This window comes from Anomaloglossus baeobatrachus, chromosome 5 (assembly GCF_048569485.1).
Source record: "Anomaloglossus baeobatrachus isolate aAnoBae1 chromosome 5, aAnoBae1.hap1, whole genome shotgun sequence".
Classification (NCBI taxonomy): Eukaryota; Metazoa; Chordata; class Amphibia; order Anura; family Aromobatidae; genus Anomaloglossus; species Anomaloglossus baeobatrachus.
Genome location: NC_134357.1, coordinates 153,270,971 through 153,286,345, shown reverse-complemented (window position 1 = coordinate 153,286,345; position 15,375 = coordinate 153,270,971). Strand labels below are relative to the sequence as shown.

Below are 15,375 nucleotides of genomic sequence, written 5' to 3'. Positions count from 1 at the left end.
GGTGGTATCCCCCTTTCATCTCAATCAGGATGTCACATTACCTTCCTTGTGTCCTCATCCAGTTCATCAATTTGAGAAAGGTTTGCATTTGTTGGATCTGGTCAGAGCACTCAGGATCTACATTTCCCGCACGGCGCCCTTACGCCGCTCGGATGCACTCTTTGTCCTTGTCGCTGGTCAGCGTAAAGGATCGCAAGCTTCCAAATCCACCCTGGCTCGGTGGATCAAGGAACCAATTCTTGAAACCTACCGTTCTGCGGGGCTTCCGGTTCCTTCAGGGCTGAAGGCCCATTCTACCAGAGCCGTGGGTGCGTCCTGGGCATTACGGCACCAGGCTACGGCTCAGCAGGTGTGCCAGGCGGCTACCTGGTCGAGTCTGCACACCTTTACCAAGCATTATCAGGTGCATACCTACGCTTCGGCGGACGCCAGCCTAGGTAGACAAGTCCTTCAGGCGGCGGTTGCCCACCTGTAGGACAGGGCTGTTTGACGGCCCTATCACGAGGTATTCTTTTACCCACCCAGGGACTGCTTTTGGACGTCCCAATTGTCTGGGTCTCCCAATTAGGAGCGAAAAAGAAGAAGGGAATTTTGTTTACTTACCGTAAATTCCTTTTCTTCTAGCTCCAATTGGGAGACCCAGCACCCGCCCTGTTTTCTTAGGGATTTTTGGTTTTTTCGAGTACACATGTTGTTCATGTTGAATGGTTTCAGTTCTCCGATGTTTCTTCGGATTGAATTTGTCTTTAAACCTGTTATTGGCTTTCCTCCTTCTTGCTTTTGCACTAAAACTGAGGAGCCCGTGATCCCACGGGAGGGTGTATAGCCAGAAGGGGAGGGGCCTTACACTTTTAAGTGTAATACTTTGTGTGGCCTCCGGAGGCAGTAGCTATACACCCAATTGTCTGGGTCTCCCAATTGGAGCTAGAAGAAAAGGAATTTACGGTAAGTAAACAAAATTCCCTTCATTACACACACTAATATGTATACGCGTGTGTGTGTGTGTGTAATATATGTATGTATACGCGTGTGTGTATATATAATATATATATATATATATATATATATATATATATATATATATATATATATATATATATATATATATATATATACACACGCACGCGTATACATACATATATTGCACACACACACACACAGACGCGTATACATATTAGTGTGTGTAATATATGTATGTCTATGTGTGTATGTATGTGTTTATATATATATATATATATATATATATATATATATATATATATATATATATATATATATATATATATATATATATATATATATATATATATATATATATATATATATATATATATATACATACACCCAGAGATAGATTAGTGTGGGTGTATGTAATATATATAATTTTCTTTTTCCCCTCCCACCTTTCTGCTGACCACAGTTCTTTTTAATGAAATATTTTCTTATTTTTTTATTTTGCTATTGATTCAATTGTATCATCCCAGTTTTTAATGCAGTGCCTGAGAGCCGTAGAACACAAGCATCCAATATTGACAGTCAGCCATGTTGCATGTGCACATGGATTGTGTGAATCTTTTGATATGTTATTATTATTCTGAAATTGGTCTACAATTTTTTGACCCAGTTCAGATTAGCGCATTTCTGACCATCTTTGCTACTTAGACTCTGCCTCTAACATGTTGTTTTTATGCACAGTGATGTGACAGCTGAGCATTGACCCTCCAGCAATTTTACAATTGTACCATTCACTTTTCCGGCCTTTTGTTAACAATGTCCCAACTGTTTTAAGATATGTTTCTGCCATCAATTTCTAAATGAGTTATTTTTTTCACATGAAATAGAAAACTGTCTTTTTCAGCTTCCGATCTGTGAATAAAATATGGCTTTGAGATTTCCAAATCATTGCATTCTTGGTCTCTACATTTTACATAGTGTCCCAAGTTTTTTGCATTTAGATAGTTTTAGCTACAGCACCATTTTTACCTAATTGTGTGAATTGCTTAGTAAATGTATGTGTAAGTAGGACATTTACAACCATTATCATTATTTCTTTCCTTAGTATCCACATATGTCTTACATTGCTGCACACAAAACCTGGAGTAGCCCAACTCTTTGTGAAGGATGTTCAAGAATCTTTGTCGGTGATAATGGAAGATCCAGGAGCCAAAACCACTGGAGCGGTAACTTGATTTCATTTCGGTACTTTTTGATATTATAAGAAGCATTTAATGAGGATATACAGTTAGGTCTAGAAATATTTGGACAGTGACACAAGTTTTGTTATTTTAGCTGTTTACAAAAACATGTTCAGAAATACAATTATATATATATAATATGGGCTGAAAGTGCACACTCCCAGCTGCAATGAGAGTTTTCACATCCAAATCGGAGAAAGGGTTTAGGAATCATAGCTCTGTAATGCATAGCCTCCTCTTTTTCAAGGGACCAAAAGTAATTGGACAAGGGACTCTAAGGGCTGCAATTAACTCTGAAGGCGTCTCCCTCGTTAACCTGTAATCAATGAAGTAGTTAAAAGGTCTGGGGTTGATTACAGGTGTGTGGTTTTGCATTTGGAAGCTGTTGCTGTGACCAGACAACATGCGGTCTAAGGAACTCTCAATTGAGGTGAAGCAGAACATCCTGAGGCTGAAAAAAAAGAAAAAATCCATCAGAGAGATAGCAGACATGCTTGGAGTAGCAAAATCAACAGTCGGATACATTCTGAGAAAAAAGGAATTGACTGGTGAGCTTGGGAACTCAAAAAGGCCTGGGCGTCCACGGATGACAACAGTGGTGGATGATCGGCGCATACTTTCTTTGGTGAAGAAGAACCCATTCACAACATCAACTGAAGTCCAGAACACTCTCAGTGAAGTAGGTGTATCTGTCTCTAAGTCAACAGTAAAGAGAAGACTCCATGAAAGTAAATACAAAGGGTTCACATCTAGATGCAAACCATTCATCAATTCCAAAAATAGACAGGCCAGAATTAAATTTGCTGAAAAACACCTCATGAAGCCAGCTCAGTTCTGGAAAAGTATTCTATGGACAGATGAGACAAAGATCAACCTGTACCAGAATGATGGGAAGAAAAAAGTTTGGAGAAGAAAGGGAACGGCACATGATCCAAGGCACACCACATCCTCTGTAAAACATGGTGGAGGCAACGTGATGGCATGGGCATGCATGGCTTTCAATGGCACTGGGTCACTTGTGTTTATTGATGACATAACAGCAGACAAGAGTAGCCGGATGAATTCTGAAGTGTACCGGGATATACTTTCAGCCCAGATTCAGCCAAATGCCGCAAAGTTGATCGGACGGTGCTTCATAGTACAGATGGACAATGACCCCAAGCATCCAGCCAAAGCTACCCAGGAGTTCATGAGTGCAAAAAGTGGAACATTCTGCCATGGCCAAGTCAATCACCAGATCTTAACCCAATTGAGCATGCATTTCACTTGCTCAAATCCAGACTTAAGACGGAAAGAGCCACAAACAAGCAAGACCTGAAGGCTGCGGCTGTAAAGGCCTGGCAAAGCATTAAGAAGGAGGAAACCCAGCATTTGGTGATGTCCATGGGTTCCAGACTTAAGGCAGTGATTGCCTCCAAAGGATTCGCAACAAAATATTGAAAATAAAAATATTTTGTTTGGGTTTGGTTTATTTGTCCAATTACTTTTGACCTTCTAAAATGTGGAGTGTTTGTAAAGAAATGTGTACAATTCCTACAATTTCTATCAGATATTTATTTGTCGCTCCATTGGGAGACCCAGACAATTGGGTGTATAGCTTCTGCCTCCGGAGGCCACACAAAGTATTACACTTTAAAAAGTGTAACCCCTCCCCTCTGCTATACACCCTCCCGTGCATCACGGGCTCATCAGTTTTATGCTTTGTGTTGAAGGAGGCACACATGCACTCATGCTCCCATTTTAGTCAGCAGCAGCTGCTGATTATATCGGATGGAAGAAAAGAGGGCCCTAACAGGGCCCCCGGCATGCTCCCTTCTCACCCCACTAAGTCGGCGGTGTTGTTAAGGTTGAGGTACCCATTGCGGGTACACAGGCAGGAGCCACATGCCGTTTTCCTTCCCCATCCCTTAGGGGCTCTGGGGAAGTGGGATCCTATCCGGTCATCCAGGCACTGGGACCGGGCTCCCTCCGCAGCCCCTGTGGGATTCTGACGGACAGGAGACTGAGTATCATCAGGGACAGGGCCCTGCATCTACAGGTACTCTGTGTGTCCCCTTGGGGACGGTGCATAGAGCACCTGGACCTCAGACGCTGCAGCGACTGCAGTGATTGGTATGACGCCGGGACTACCGCGCCGACCGCGCCTGCTTGCCGGCCGCGGTTTTAACTTTAGTCCCCGGCTTTTGCGGCCTAGTGCCTTAAACTCCCGCCCCCGGCCCTGCCAGTCAGGGGGTAGGGCGGGACGGTCGGTCGGACGCCGACAGTGAGGGCTGGAGCACACTTGGCTGTCCTCCCCCCCCCCCCCCCCCCCCCTCACTAATCACTCTATGGCACAGATCCCCGCACAGGTACTCAGTGTCCCCTTGGGGACGGTGCATGGAGCACCTTGGCCTTAGACTTGGCAGCGATTGCGGGGTTGGTACGGGACTACCGCGCCGACCGTGCCTGCTGACCGGCCGCGGTTTTTAACTTTAGCCCCCGGCTTTTGCGGCCTAGTGCCTTAAACTCCCGCCCCCGGACCTGCCAGTCAGGGGGAGGGGCGGGACGGTCGGTCTGACGCCGACAGTGAGGGCTGGAGCACACTTGGCTGTCCTCCGCCCCCCTCACTTTTCACTCCGGGACACCAGATTCCCGCACTTTTGTGGTTACGCCCACGGCCCCCTCTTCCCCTGTAAACGCCGACAGCCATGTTTTTAAGCAGCACACACTGCTTGAGCGGTCGGTAAGCCAGGTGGCTTCTTACCATCGGGCTGGGCCACCTAGAGTGCTGAACTGTGTGTGTGTATGTATATATATATATATAATATTGTATGCATTTTCACAGTTCGGCTGTACATACTCAGTGATCAATGTGAGCATTGCTTGGGCCATGTGGCACTCGCTCAGCCGGAGCCTGGGGCACTGGTTGGAACTTTCACAATCCAGGGCTCAGTCTATGGACATATGGTCTGCTAAGATACTAGAAGCTTGCACAGACCGGCCCCTTACACAGGCCCCGGGCACTGCGGGATCGCTCACAGGCCCCTCTCGGTCCGCGACGCGGCGTGCTCCTGGGGGGGCCTCTAGTTATTACGTGGGGGACTCCGGCACGGACTGCAGTCCCAGACCAGCTAAGCTGGCTTGCTTAGAATCTTCCCCGACTTCATCAAGGGTCTCAGCTTGAGGACTCTCTAGAGGATGAGGCGGAGGTCGCAGCCCAGGACTCTGTCCGGACGTGGCTCTCAATGCTTCAGAGATGCTGTCCAGAAGCACAGGGCTTTCCCGGACTAGCGTTTTACTAAACGCCTTAATAACACACGTTATCCCTTCCCCTCTGACGTTGTTAAGGGTTGGGCTCAGTGTTCCAAGGTGGCCCTCCAGTCTCTAGACGGGCGGCTAGATCCGTAGTAGCAGTGGCTGACGGTTCAACGCTCAAGAATGCCACGGACAGGCAGACAGAGCTCCTAATGAAATCCATCTATGAAGCCATAGGCGCGTCCGTTGCCCCAGCCTTTGCAGCAGTGTGGGCACTCCAGGCTATCTCAGCTGCTCTGTCTGAGATTAATGCGGTCATACTCTGCTCCGCAATTAGCGTCTTTGACGTCCCAGGCGTCGGTATTTTCATCCTACGCCATGAATGCTGTCCTGGACTCGGCTTGCCGTACAGCGGTAGCATCCGCCAATCCGGTGGCAGGGCCATGTGGCTACGAGAATGGAAGGCAGACTCTGCTTCCAAGAAGCTCTTGTCCGGTTTGCCATTTTCTGGCGACCGATTGTTTGGCGCACAATTGGATGAATCGATTGAGCATTCCAAAGGAACGGACTCGTGCTTACCCAGCCCATACCAAAGAGACCTTAGCACCCTCAGCTAGGTCCCCATCCTTATCGTCCAACAGGCCACAGAAGAGCCAGAGAAACTCTTCTGCATGGCGGTCCAGGTCAGGGGAGCGGTCTCCACATGTCCAAGACCGTTGGATGAGAGACATTCTGTCTCACGGTTACAGGATAGAGCTCAGTTCTCGTCCCCCGACTCGTTTCTTCACAACATCTCCGCCCTCCGAGCGAGCTGATGCACGTTTTCAGGCGGTGAACACTCTGAAGGCAGGAGGAGTTGCGTTACCCGTTCCCCTTCAAGAACGTAGTCGCGGTTTTTACTCCAACTTGTTCGTGGTACCAAGAAAGGACGGATCATTCCGCCCCGTTCTGGACTTCACACTGCTCAACAGACATGTGAGAACCTGACGGTTCCGGATGGAATCTCTCCGCTTTGTCATCGCCTCGATGGCACAAGGAGACTTCCTAGCATCAATCGACATCAGGGATGCTTATCTCCATGTGCCAATTGCACCAGAGCATCAACGCTTCCTGCGTTTCGCCATCGGGGACGAACTCCTTCAGTTCGGGGCACTGCCTTAGGCCTGGAAACAGCCCCACGGGTCTTCACCAAGGTCATGGCAGCAGTGGTGGCGGTCCTACACTCTCAGGACCACTCGGTGATCACCTACCTAGACTATCTTCTAGTCAAGACACCCTCCTGGGTGGCATGTCAACACAACCTGACCATTGCTCTGGAGACTCTCCAGGGGTTCGGGTGGATCATCAAATTTCCAAGGTCAAAACTGACACCGACCCAATCACTGACTTACCTCGGGATGGAGTTTCATACTTTCTCAGCGATAGTGAAGCTTCCGCTGCATAATCAGCGTTCACTACAGACAGGGGTGCACTCTCTCCTTCGGGCCCAGTCACACCCCTTGAGGCGCCTCATGCACTTTCTAAGGAAGATGGTGGCAGCAAGGGAGGCAGTTCCCTTGCGCAGTTTCGTCTGAGTCCGCTTCTATCGGACACCGCAAATGGGACAGGAGGTCGACGTCCCTAGACAAGAACGTCTCTCTTTCCTTTGCAGCAAAACCTCTCTTCAGTGGTGTCTTCTTTCCACTTCCTGGGCGAAGGAAAAATCCTTCCGGCCCCCAGCCGGGGCTGTGGTCACGACGGACACGAGTCTGTCAGGGTGGGGAGCGGTCTTCCTCCACCACTCGGCCCAGGGAACCTGGACTCCGACAGAGTCCTCCCTTCAGATCAATGTTCTGGAGATAAGGGCAGTGTATCTAGCCCTAAAGGCGTTCCAGCGGTGGCTGGAGGGCAGGCAGATCCGAATTAAGTCGGACAACGCCGCGGCGGTTGCGTACATCAACCACCAGGGCGGCACACGCAGTCGTCAAGCCTTCCGAGAAGTTCGGCGGATTCTGCTGTGGGCGGAAGCCACAGCCTCCACCATCTCCGCAGTTCACATCCCGGGCGTAGAAAACTGGGAAGCAGATTTCTCAGTCGCCAGGGCATGGACGCAGGGGAATGGTCTCTTCACCCGGACGTGTTTCTAGAGATCTGTTGCCGCTGGGGAACGCCGGACGTCGATCTAATGGCGTCTCGGCACAACAACAAAGTCCCGGCATTCATGGCTCGGTCCAAGGATCACAGAGCTCTGGCGGCGGACGCGCTAGTTCAGGACTGGTCGCAGTTTCGACTGCCTTATGTATTTCCTCCTCTGGCACTACTGCCCAAAGTGTTACGCAAGATCGGGTCTGACTGTCGCCGCGCCATCCTCGTCGCTCCAGACTGGCCGAGGTGATCGTGGTACCCGGATCTGTGGCACCTCACGGTGGGTCAACCGTGGGCACTCCCAGACCGACCAGACTTGCTGTCTCAAGGGCCATTTTTCCTTCTGAATTCTGCGGCCCTAAACCTGACTGGGTGGCCATTGAGTCCTGGCTCCTAGTGTCATCAGGGATATCTCCAGATGTCATTGACATCATGAGACAGGCCAGGAAACCAACGTCCACCAAGATCTATCACAGGACTTGGAGGATCTTCTTATCCTGGTGCTCTGATCAGGGTTTTACTCCCTGGCCGTTTGCCTTGCCCACTTTTCTTTCTTTCCTTCAATCTGGAATGGACAAGGGCTTGTCTCTCGGCTCTCTCAAGGGACAAGTATCGGCGCTTTCCGTGTTTTTTCAAAAGCGTCTAGCCAGACTTCCGCAGGTCCGCACGTTCCTGCAGGGGGTTGGCCACATAGTCCCACCTTACAAGCGTCCGTTAGCACCCTCGGATCTTAACAGGGTGCTGACGACTCTTCAGAAGTCACTTTTCGAGCCGATGCGGGATCTCTCTATCTCGCCTTTCGCAAAGTCCGGTCCCGGACTTTCTCCCTAAGGTATCCCCGTTTCATCTCAATCAGGATATCTTCTTACTCTCTTTTGTGTCCGCATCCAGTTCACCAATGTGAATAGGATTTGCATTTATTAGATCTGGTGAGAGCACTCCGGCTCTACATTTCTCGCACGGCGCCCCTGCGCCGGTCTGATGCGCTCTTGTCCTTATCGCGGGCCAGAGTAAGGGATTTCAGGTTTTCAAGTCAACCTTGGCTCGGTGGATCAAGGAACCGATTCTTGAAGCCTACCGTTCTTTTGGGCTTCCGATTCCTGCAGGGCTGAAAGCCCATTCTACCAGAGCCGTCGGTGCTTCCTGGGCATTGCGACACCAGGCTACGGCTTAGCAGGTGTGTCAGGCGGCTACCTGGTCGAGTCTGCACACTTTCACGAAACAATATCAGGTGCATGCCGATGATTCGGCAGATGCCAGCCTAGGTAGGCGACTCCTTCAGGTGGCAGTTGCCCACCTGTAAGAGGGGGCCGTTTTTCGGCTCTTTTTATCGAGGTATTCTTTTACCCACCCAGGGATTGCTTTTGGACATCCCAATTGTCTGGGTCTCCCAATGGAGCGACAAAGAAGGGAATTTTGTTTACTTACCGTAAATTCCTTTTCTTCTAGCTCCTATTGGGAGACCCAGCACCCGCCCCTGTTCCCTTCGGGCTGTTGTTCTTTTGTGTACACATGTTGTTCATGTTGAATTGTTCTGTTGGTTCATGGTTTCAGTTCTCCGAACATCCTTCGGATTGAATTTACCTTAGACCAATTTATAAGTTTCCTCCTTCCTGCTTTGGCACCAAAACTGATGAGCCCGTGATGCACGGGAGGGTGTATAGCAGAGGGGAGGGGTTACACTTTTTAAAGTGTAATACTTTGTGTGGCCTCCGGAGGCAGAAGCTATACACCCAATTGTCTGGGTCTCCCAATAGGAGCTAGAAGAAAAGGAATTTACGGTAAGTAAACAAAATTCCCTTCTTTTGTTCAAACCTTCAAATTAAACGTTACAATCTGCACTTGAATTCTGTTGTAGAGGTTTCATTTCAAATCCAATGTGGTGGCATGCAGAGCCCAACTCGCGAAAATTGTGTCACTGTCCAAATATTTCTGGACCGAACTGTATATTCTGTAAATCGTTCCATAAGTGGTCAGAGTGGGCTTGTTATTAAGCATCAAAGTAGAATGAAATCTGAAAATTCTCATTTTCACTTGAACATTGTTTCTTTTCTTTTAAGGGTGCAATATATGGAATGGCACAGACGATTCCTGACCGGTCCTTGATCACGGAAATATCCAAAGCCTTCTTGGACTGCTTGTATCTCACAGAATTGCCTCCTAGTGCCCAACAGATAAATGGCTCGCACGGACAGCACTAGACATGACTCCTTTCCTTTTAAGCGGTACTATTCAGTATGGTTCCACAGGGCAGCAGAATCTCAGAGACTGCTTTTTATTACTTTTTACTTTTGATGACTTTTAAGGGACATGTGTTTTTTGCTATTTTGATGCCTAATGAGCAAGGTACTTATTGCCTAGAAATATATTTTCACTTTCCTACAGAATAAAATGTGAGTAATTTCTGTGCCTCGTAAGATCTGAGAATTGTTGGTAGAAATCTGCTGATGGTTGAACACCATCTGTCCTCTGATCTGTTTACCAATGTGTTCCTGTCTGCTTGTTGAAATCATAGAAATGTGACACAACCATTATGTTCGGACTCAATACTCGGAAAATGCAACACAGGACATCAAGAGAAGAACATGATGCTGCTAGAAAATTAACTGGAAGGCCCCAAAATGGGACAGTTTTATGCAGTGATGGAGTTTATTTAGGGGTCACCGTTGTCAAGCTTAACCAGACATTGATGTCTATTTCCTAGGATTGTACCGCCAGTGTCAATCTGGAACATAGTGGGGAAGAGAGCAGCCAATAGTTGACTTTTCCAAGTGGTAATTCCAGGTAGTATTATTGTAAATGTAGACAAACTTGACAATTGTTCTACATTTTTTCTTTCTTTTTTTAGTTATCAAACTTGGTTTTGCAACGGTTAATATTGATTGTGTGTACTTCCTATCAAGGACAATCCCAAAACTGGCTCCACACACGTTTCTTAGGACATGGTATATGAATGCTCAGATGTCCGATAACGTTCCGTACATGTTTTAGTCGTTTCAGGTCAGATTTTAGAGTTGTTGGACAAAACAATGGGGATGAAACCTTACATGCACAATGCTATTAACTGCATGAGGTGAGCTGGATTTAGACGAGCCAACAGGCGTTCACTTGATGATCGGACCATTTATACCACCATAAAAGCACGTCACCCCATGTAATCAGGCGATGTTCTGCTGATCACGATGGAACGCTCGTCATAACTATCTTTCTCTTCCCACCAGAAATTTTCAGCCTTTGTAATCAGGTCGGTAAACGAATGTCAGTTGACTTGGGTATATAGTCTGCCAGTGCTCGTAACGGGGCCCTTCTAAATAAACCATTAGTTACAGGCAAATGTTCTATGCATGGATTGCAGAGGTAGAGGTCACACTGGGACCTGTGGGGGCCACAAAGTCCCTTTGCCGGATAAGAAGACAGCACTTTTATAAATGACGTGGGGAGACCGTGTTAGAGCTTTATATTGAAGCCCAGGAACGTCAGCGCCCCAATCCATACTTTAATAGCATGAAAAAAGGGAAATGCATTATTCCATAGTTTAAGTCAATTCTTATCGGCCACAATAGACAGATGATAGATCTTTCACCATCAGGAAGAGGGCAATGTACTAGCCTATTTTTTTTCCACAGATATTGTTAGATGGGTGCAGACAACCCTTCAAGATTTCCCATTCAAGATCACGCGTATTATAAATCAGAGGATTATTCTAGGGAAATCTGACCAATTGTAACACATCTCTGCTTATTCAGGTCACCCGGGTGCTCCAGTTGAGATTCTTTTAACCACGTTCTGTACAGCAGAACCAATAATTTTAGGGTTAATAAAGGGAACTTATTCATAACTTTAGGGTCCCTATTATACAGAGTGAACTTTTAGTCAGGACGTGAAGATAAGTAACGAAGGTGAAGTCTACACCATAGGGCACGCAGTAAGGGAGCCATCACTGGGAAATAGACAAGTGCACTTAGTAGGGTCTTTTCTTGTACTTTTTTATATTAATAGTCAGTAGTATGTGTGAAAATGCCTTCTGAATTACTGTTTTCTGAGCAGCTGTTTTAACATTTTCTAAACCCGGCACAATGACTTTGTCTGAAAACTCTATGGGGAATGAATGGAATTAAATGAACGGTTAGGGAAGAAACACTGTACTGTCAATTTGTGCAATGTGGTGCATTTATTGTAGCTGGCTTCTACCAGACATCTATTGCTAATTGGCTTTAAAGGGAACCTGTCATGTTGAAAATGAATCGGATGTGCAGACTGGATGTTATAGAACCAGAGGAGTGGAGCTGAATGATAGCCATTATGGGAAAAGGGTCAGTAACACTTGTATTTTATTTATTGAAATCCCTGGTGATTTTATGTATATGGGTTCAGTGGGCCGTTTTATTGCGGGTTAAGGCCCTGTGCGCACATTGCGTTTTTTACCCGTGGTTTTGCTGCAGAAATTTCTTGAGAAAATGATTGTAACCTTTCTGCAGACATTCCCCAGCAAAACCTATGGAAAAAAATAGCTGTGCACACTGCATTTTTTTCAAGAAAATTTTTTCTGCAGAATTTCTTGAGAAAAAGAATGTGCATGTCACTTCTTTTCTGCAGGTACCTGCGTTTTTTGCCATAGATAATGGTAAAAAAACATAGGGACCAACCTGCGGAAAAAACACACCAAAAACGCATGCGTTTTTGGTGCGTTTCTTGAACACAGGTGCGCTAATCTTTAACTCTCAAGAAATTTCTTAAGAAAAATCCTTTTTCTATTGCGCACAGGGCCTAATAGTCTTCCCAGCATAGTCGGACCACCCACTGGACTTGTGTTTTAGGTATTGAAAGCCTAGTGTTTGTAGAACAAGCTACCCTGAATCTTTTCCAAGAAACCTATTCTGCTCCGCTCCTTCTCGTGGTCCACAGATTGGGCAGTTTTGGGTATGTTCACACATAAGGTATATTCTGCTGAATTTTTTTTTTTGGCATTGGAGCTGCAATCAGAAAATTCACAGCAAATTACAGTAACAGTAAAGCCAATAAAAGTTCTAGAGGTATAATTCAAGCTTTGCAACTTACACATGGGAAACCCTTCATTGTAGTATGCTGGGGTGTACAAAGGACCTGGCTATCGTTATCAGAAGAGGTGAGTATAAAGCTATTATTTTGCGCTACTCCGTGTCAAATTAACAGACAAATCTGCAATATTTTGGAAATTGCTACACAAATTTTCCACAATAATGCCGCTATATGTGAACATACCCTTAGGCTCATTGTGTTGTCCATCGTACAGGTTGCTGCATAGATAATCTGTCGTCTGATATGTCACAAATATCATTTAATGTATACTCCACTTTAACATCTCTAATGCGGCTAAACCGATATGAGATTCCTTCCAAACTGGGCAGCAAACCATTATGGCTCCATACAAGCATAAACCTCATGGGGAAGATGCACAAAGGGGCCATGAACACGAGCCCTAACCTGGCATTGGTCATTGGCTACATGTATCATAACGGGCATACACCTTGTTATGATTTATACAGTTTCAAGTTGCAAGAATAAAAGTATTTTCAAAAGCACATTCAAATGATGAAAATATTACTTGAAAGTGAGAAATCCACTTCTAAATTACATGTGAGCCTGAAAATAAGGTATTTTCAATAATGAACATATGTTTTTATGGTTTTATTTAGTATATAAACCTCCAACATGTGAACACTCTGTACCTCTAATGGCCGAGGTGTTGCTTTCTGTATCGTGATGACCTCGACGTCAGATGACTTTTTCCATGTAGTATTGATGATACTAAATCATACTGTACTTGGCCATTTCCTAATTGTAATATCAGCATATGCCGTTTTGCTTGATTTTTTTTTTATTTCCCCGTTGTTTCGTTCTTCTTTCTGTCGTCATTCTGTGCATTACATTTTTGTTTTGTTTTCTTATGTACACGGTCATTTAAAATGCCATAATTTTTTTTCTTGTAAATTTGTGTAGAAATTGGTTGAGCTAAATGTCAAGTGCCTTTTATCACCTTGTAGGTGGCAGATTAATTTTAATGTAACACAATAATGTAATAAAACGCTTAAATTTATGATTATACATTGTCATCATTCATGAGTCAAATGCATAAAAGATTGAAAAACCCAAGTATCAGGTCTCATCACACCATCGTAAGCATATTAGGTTTATCTCCGCTAGGGCTATCGGGCATTTGTTTTGTAGGGCTTTTTTACAGGGTTTTTATTTTTCCCTCCAAAGCAAATTTACAGATTAAGACTTTTATTCCATACAGATACTGACCTTGAAGGGATATTAATTCAAGGCCCCAGCGCTAAAGCAACAGCACTAATCACGAAGCAGCCTGTACTGGCATAGACCTACTCGGACATACATGGCTATACTCTGATGCATGTCGCACATTAAACTTGAGCGAGGAGAGTAAAACAATATTAAAAGATTATTCCCAGCTTCATAAATGGGTATTGTCAGTTCTTCAAAATGTTAACAAGTTTGCTATTTTTTCTTAATAAAGTTCTTGAAATCAACAGTTATAGCTCATTGCTTTGGAGACCAACCACCACTGCTATACAGCAGAACATTCGCAGTGATTAACTACTTCACAACATTTGATGTACTTATACATCATGGAAGGAAAGGTGTTTCCGACCCATGACTCTATGGTAATCATGGCTGTGCCCTCACGATAGCCGTCGAGAGCTTGGCGTAAGTGATGGCCGAACGTTAACTCTCAAAGCAGGCGTGTTGCCTCGGCTGTTTCACACTCCCTCTCCCACCCGATCTACACCCCTGCAATGTAATTTACTGAATTCTGACCCAAATTCCTTTTGTAATCTTCATATTTCATGATGCCTTGCACACAGTCAAGGCAGTCAGTGCCAGAGGCAGCAAAACAACCGCAAAACTTCTTTCAGCCTCATCATATTTGACTGTAGGTACTGTTGTTATTTTCTTTGTAGGCCTCATTCAGTTTTTGGTAAACAGTGGAATGATGGGCTTTACCAAAATGCTCTATCTTTGTCTCATCTGTCCATAAGACACTTTCCCAGAATGATTTTGGCTTGCATCCATTTTGACAAACTATTATAACTTTTTAAGTCTGTCAGCAGTGGTGTCCTCTTGGGTTTCCTGCCATAGGATTTCACATGTCACTGCATAGTTTGTGCTGACACCGATGCACCCTGAGCCTGCAGGACATCTTGAATTTCTTTAGAACTTGATTGGGGCTCCTTATCCACCATCAGGACTATCCTGCGCTGCAACATTTCATCAATTTTTCTCTGCCATTCACGTCCAGAGAAATACCTACAGTGCCATGGGTTGTAAACGTCTTGATTATGTTGTGCACCATGGACAAATAAACTAGAGATTAACATGTAACCTTGATTTGATTTTTTCTTCGGCGCTCTATTGGGAGACCCAGACGATTGGGTGTATAGCACTGCCTCCGGAGGCCACACAAAGCAATTACACTAAAAAGTGTAAGGCCCCTCCCCTTCTGGCTATACACCCCCAGTGGGATCACTGGCTCACCAGTTTTCTGCTTTGTGCGAAGGAGGTCAGACATCCACGCATAGCTCCACTGTTTGTAGTCAGCAGTAGCTGCTGGCTCTATCGGATGGAAGAAAAGAGGGCCCATATAGGGCCCCCAGCATGCTCCCTTCTCACCCGCGGTTGGTGCTTGTAAGGTTGAGGTACCTATTGCTGGTACAGAGGCTGGAGCCCACATGCTGTTTTCCTTCCACATCCCCTGGAGGGCTCTGTGGAAGTGGGATCTTGCCGGCCCCCAAGCCCTGGGGCCGGGCTCCATCCACAGACC

At 45.8% G+C, this 15,375-nt stretch overlaps 1 protein-coding gene across 1 annotated transcript in view; it reads left to right on the top strand.

Moving 5' to 3' along the window:
- SGPL1 (sphingosine-1-phosphate lyase 1) overlaps positions 1–13,630 on the top strand; it is an 87,265-nt gene extending 73,635 nt beyond the window's left edge. The window contains exons 13-14 of the mRNA XM_075348976.1: positions 2,060–2,180; positions 9,614–13,630. Of these exons, the coding sequence (XP_075205091.1) occupies positions 2,060–2,180; positions 9,614–9,754 (262 nt within the window). The 3' untranslated portion in view covers positions 9,755–13,630. The remainder of the gene's footprint in view (positions 1–2,059; positions 2,181–9,613) is intronic.
- The last annotated feature ends 1,745 nt before the right edge of the window (positions 13,631–15,375 follow it).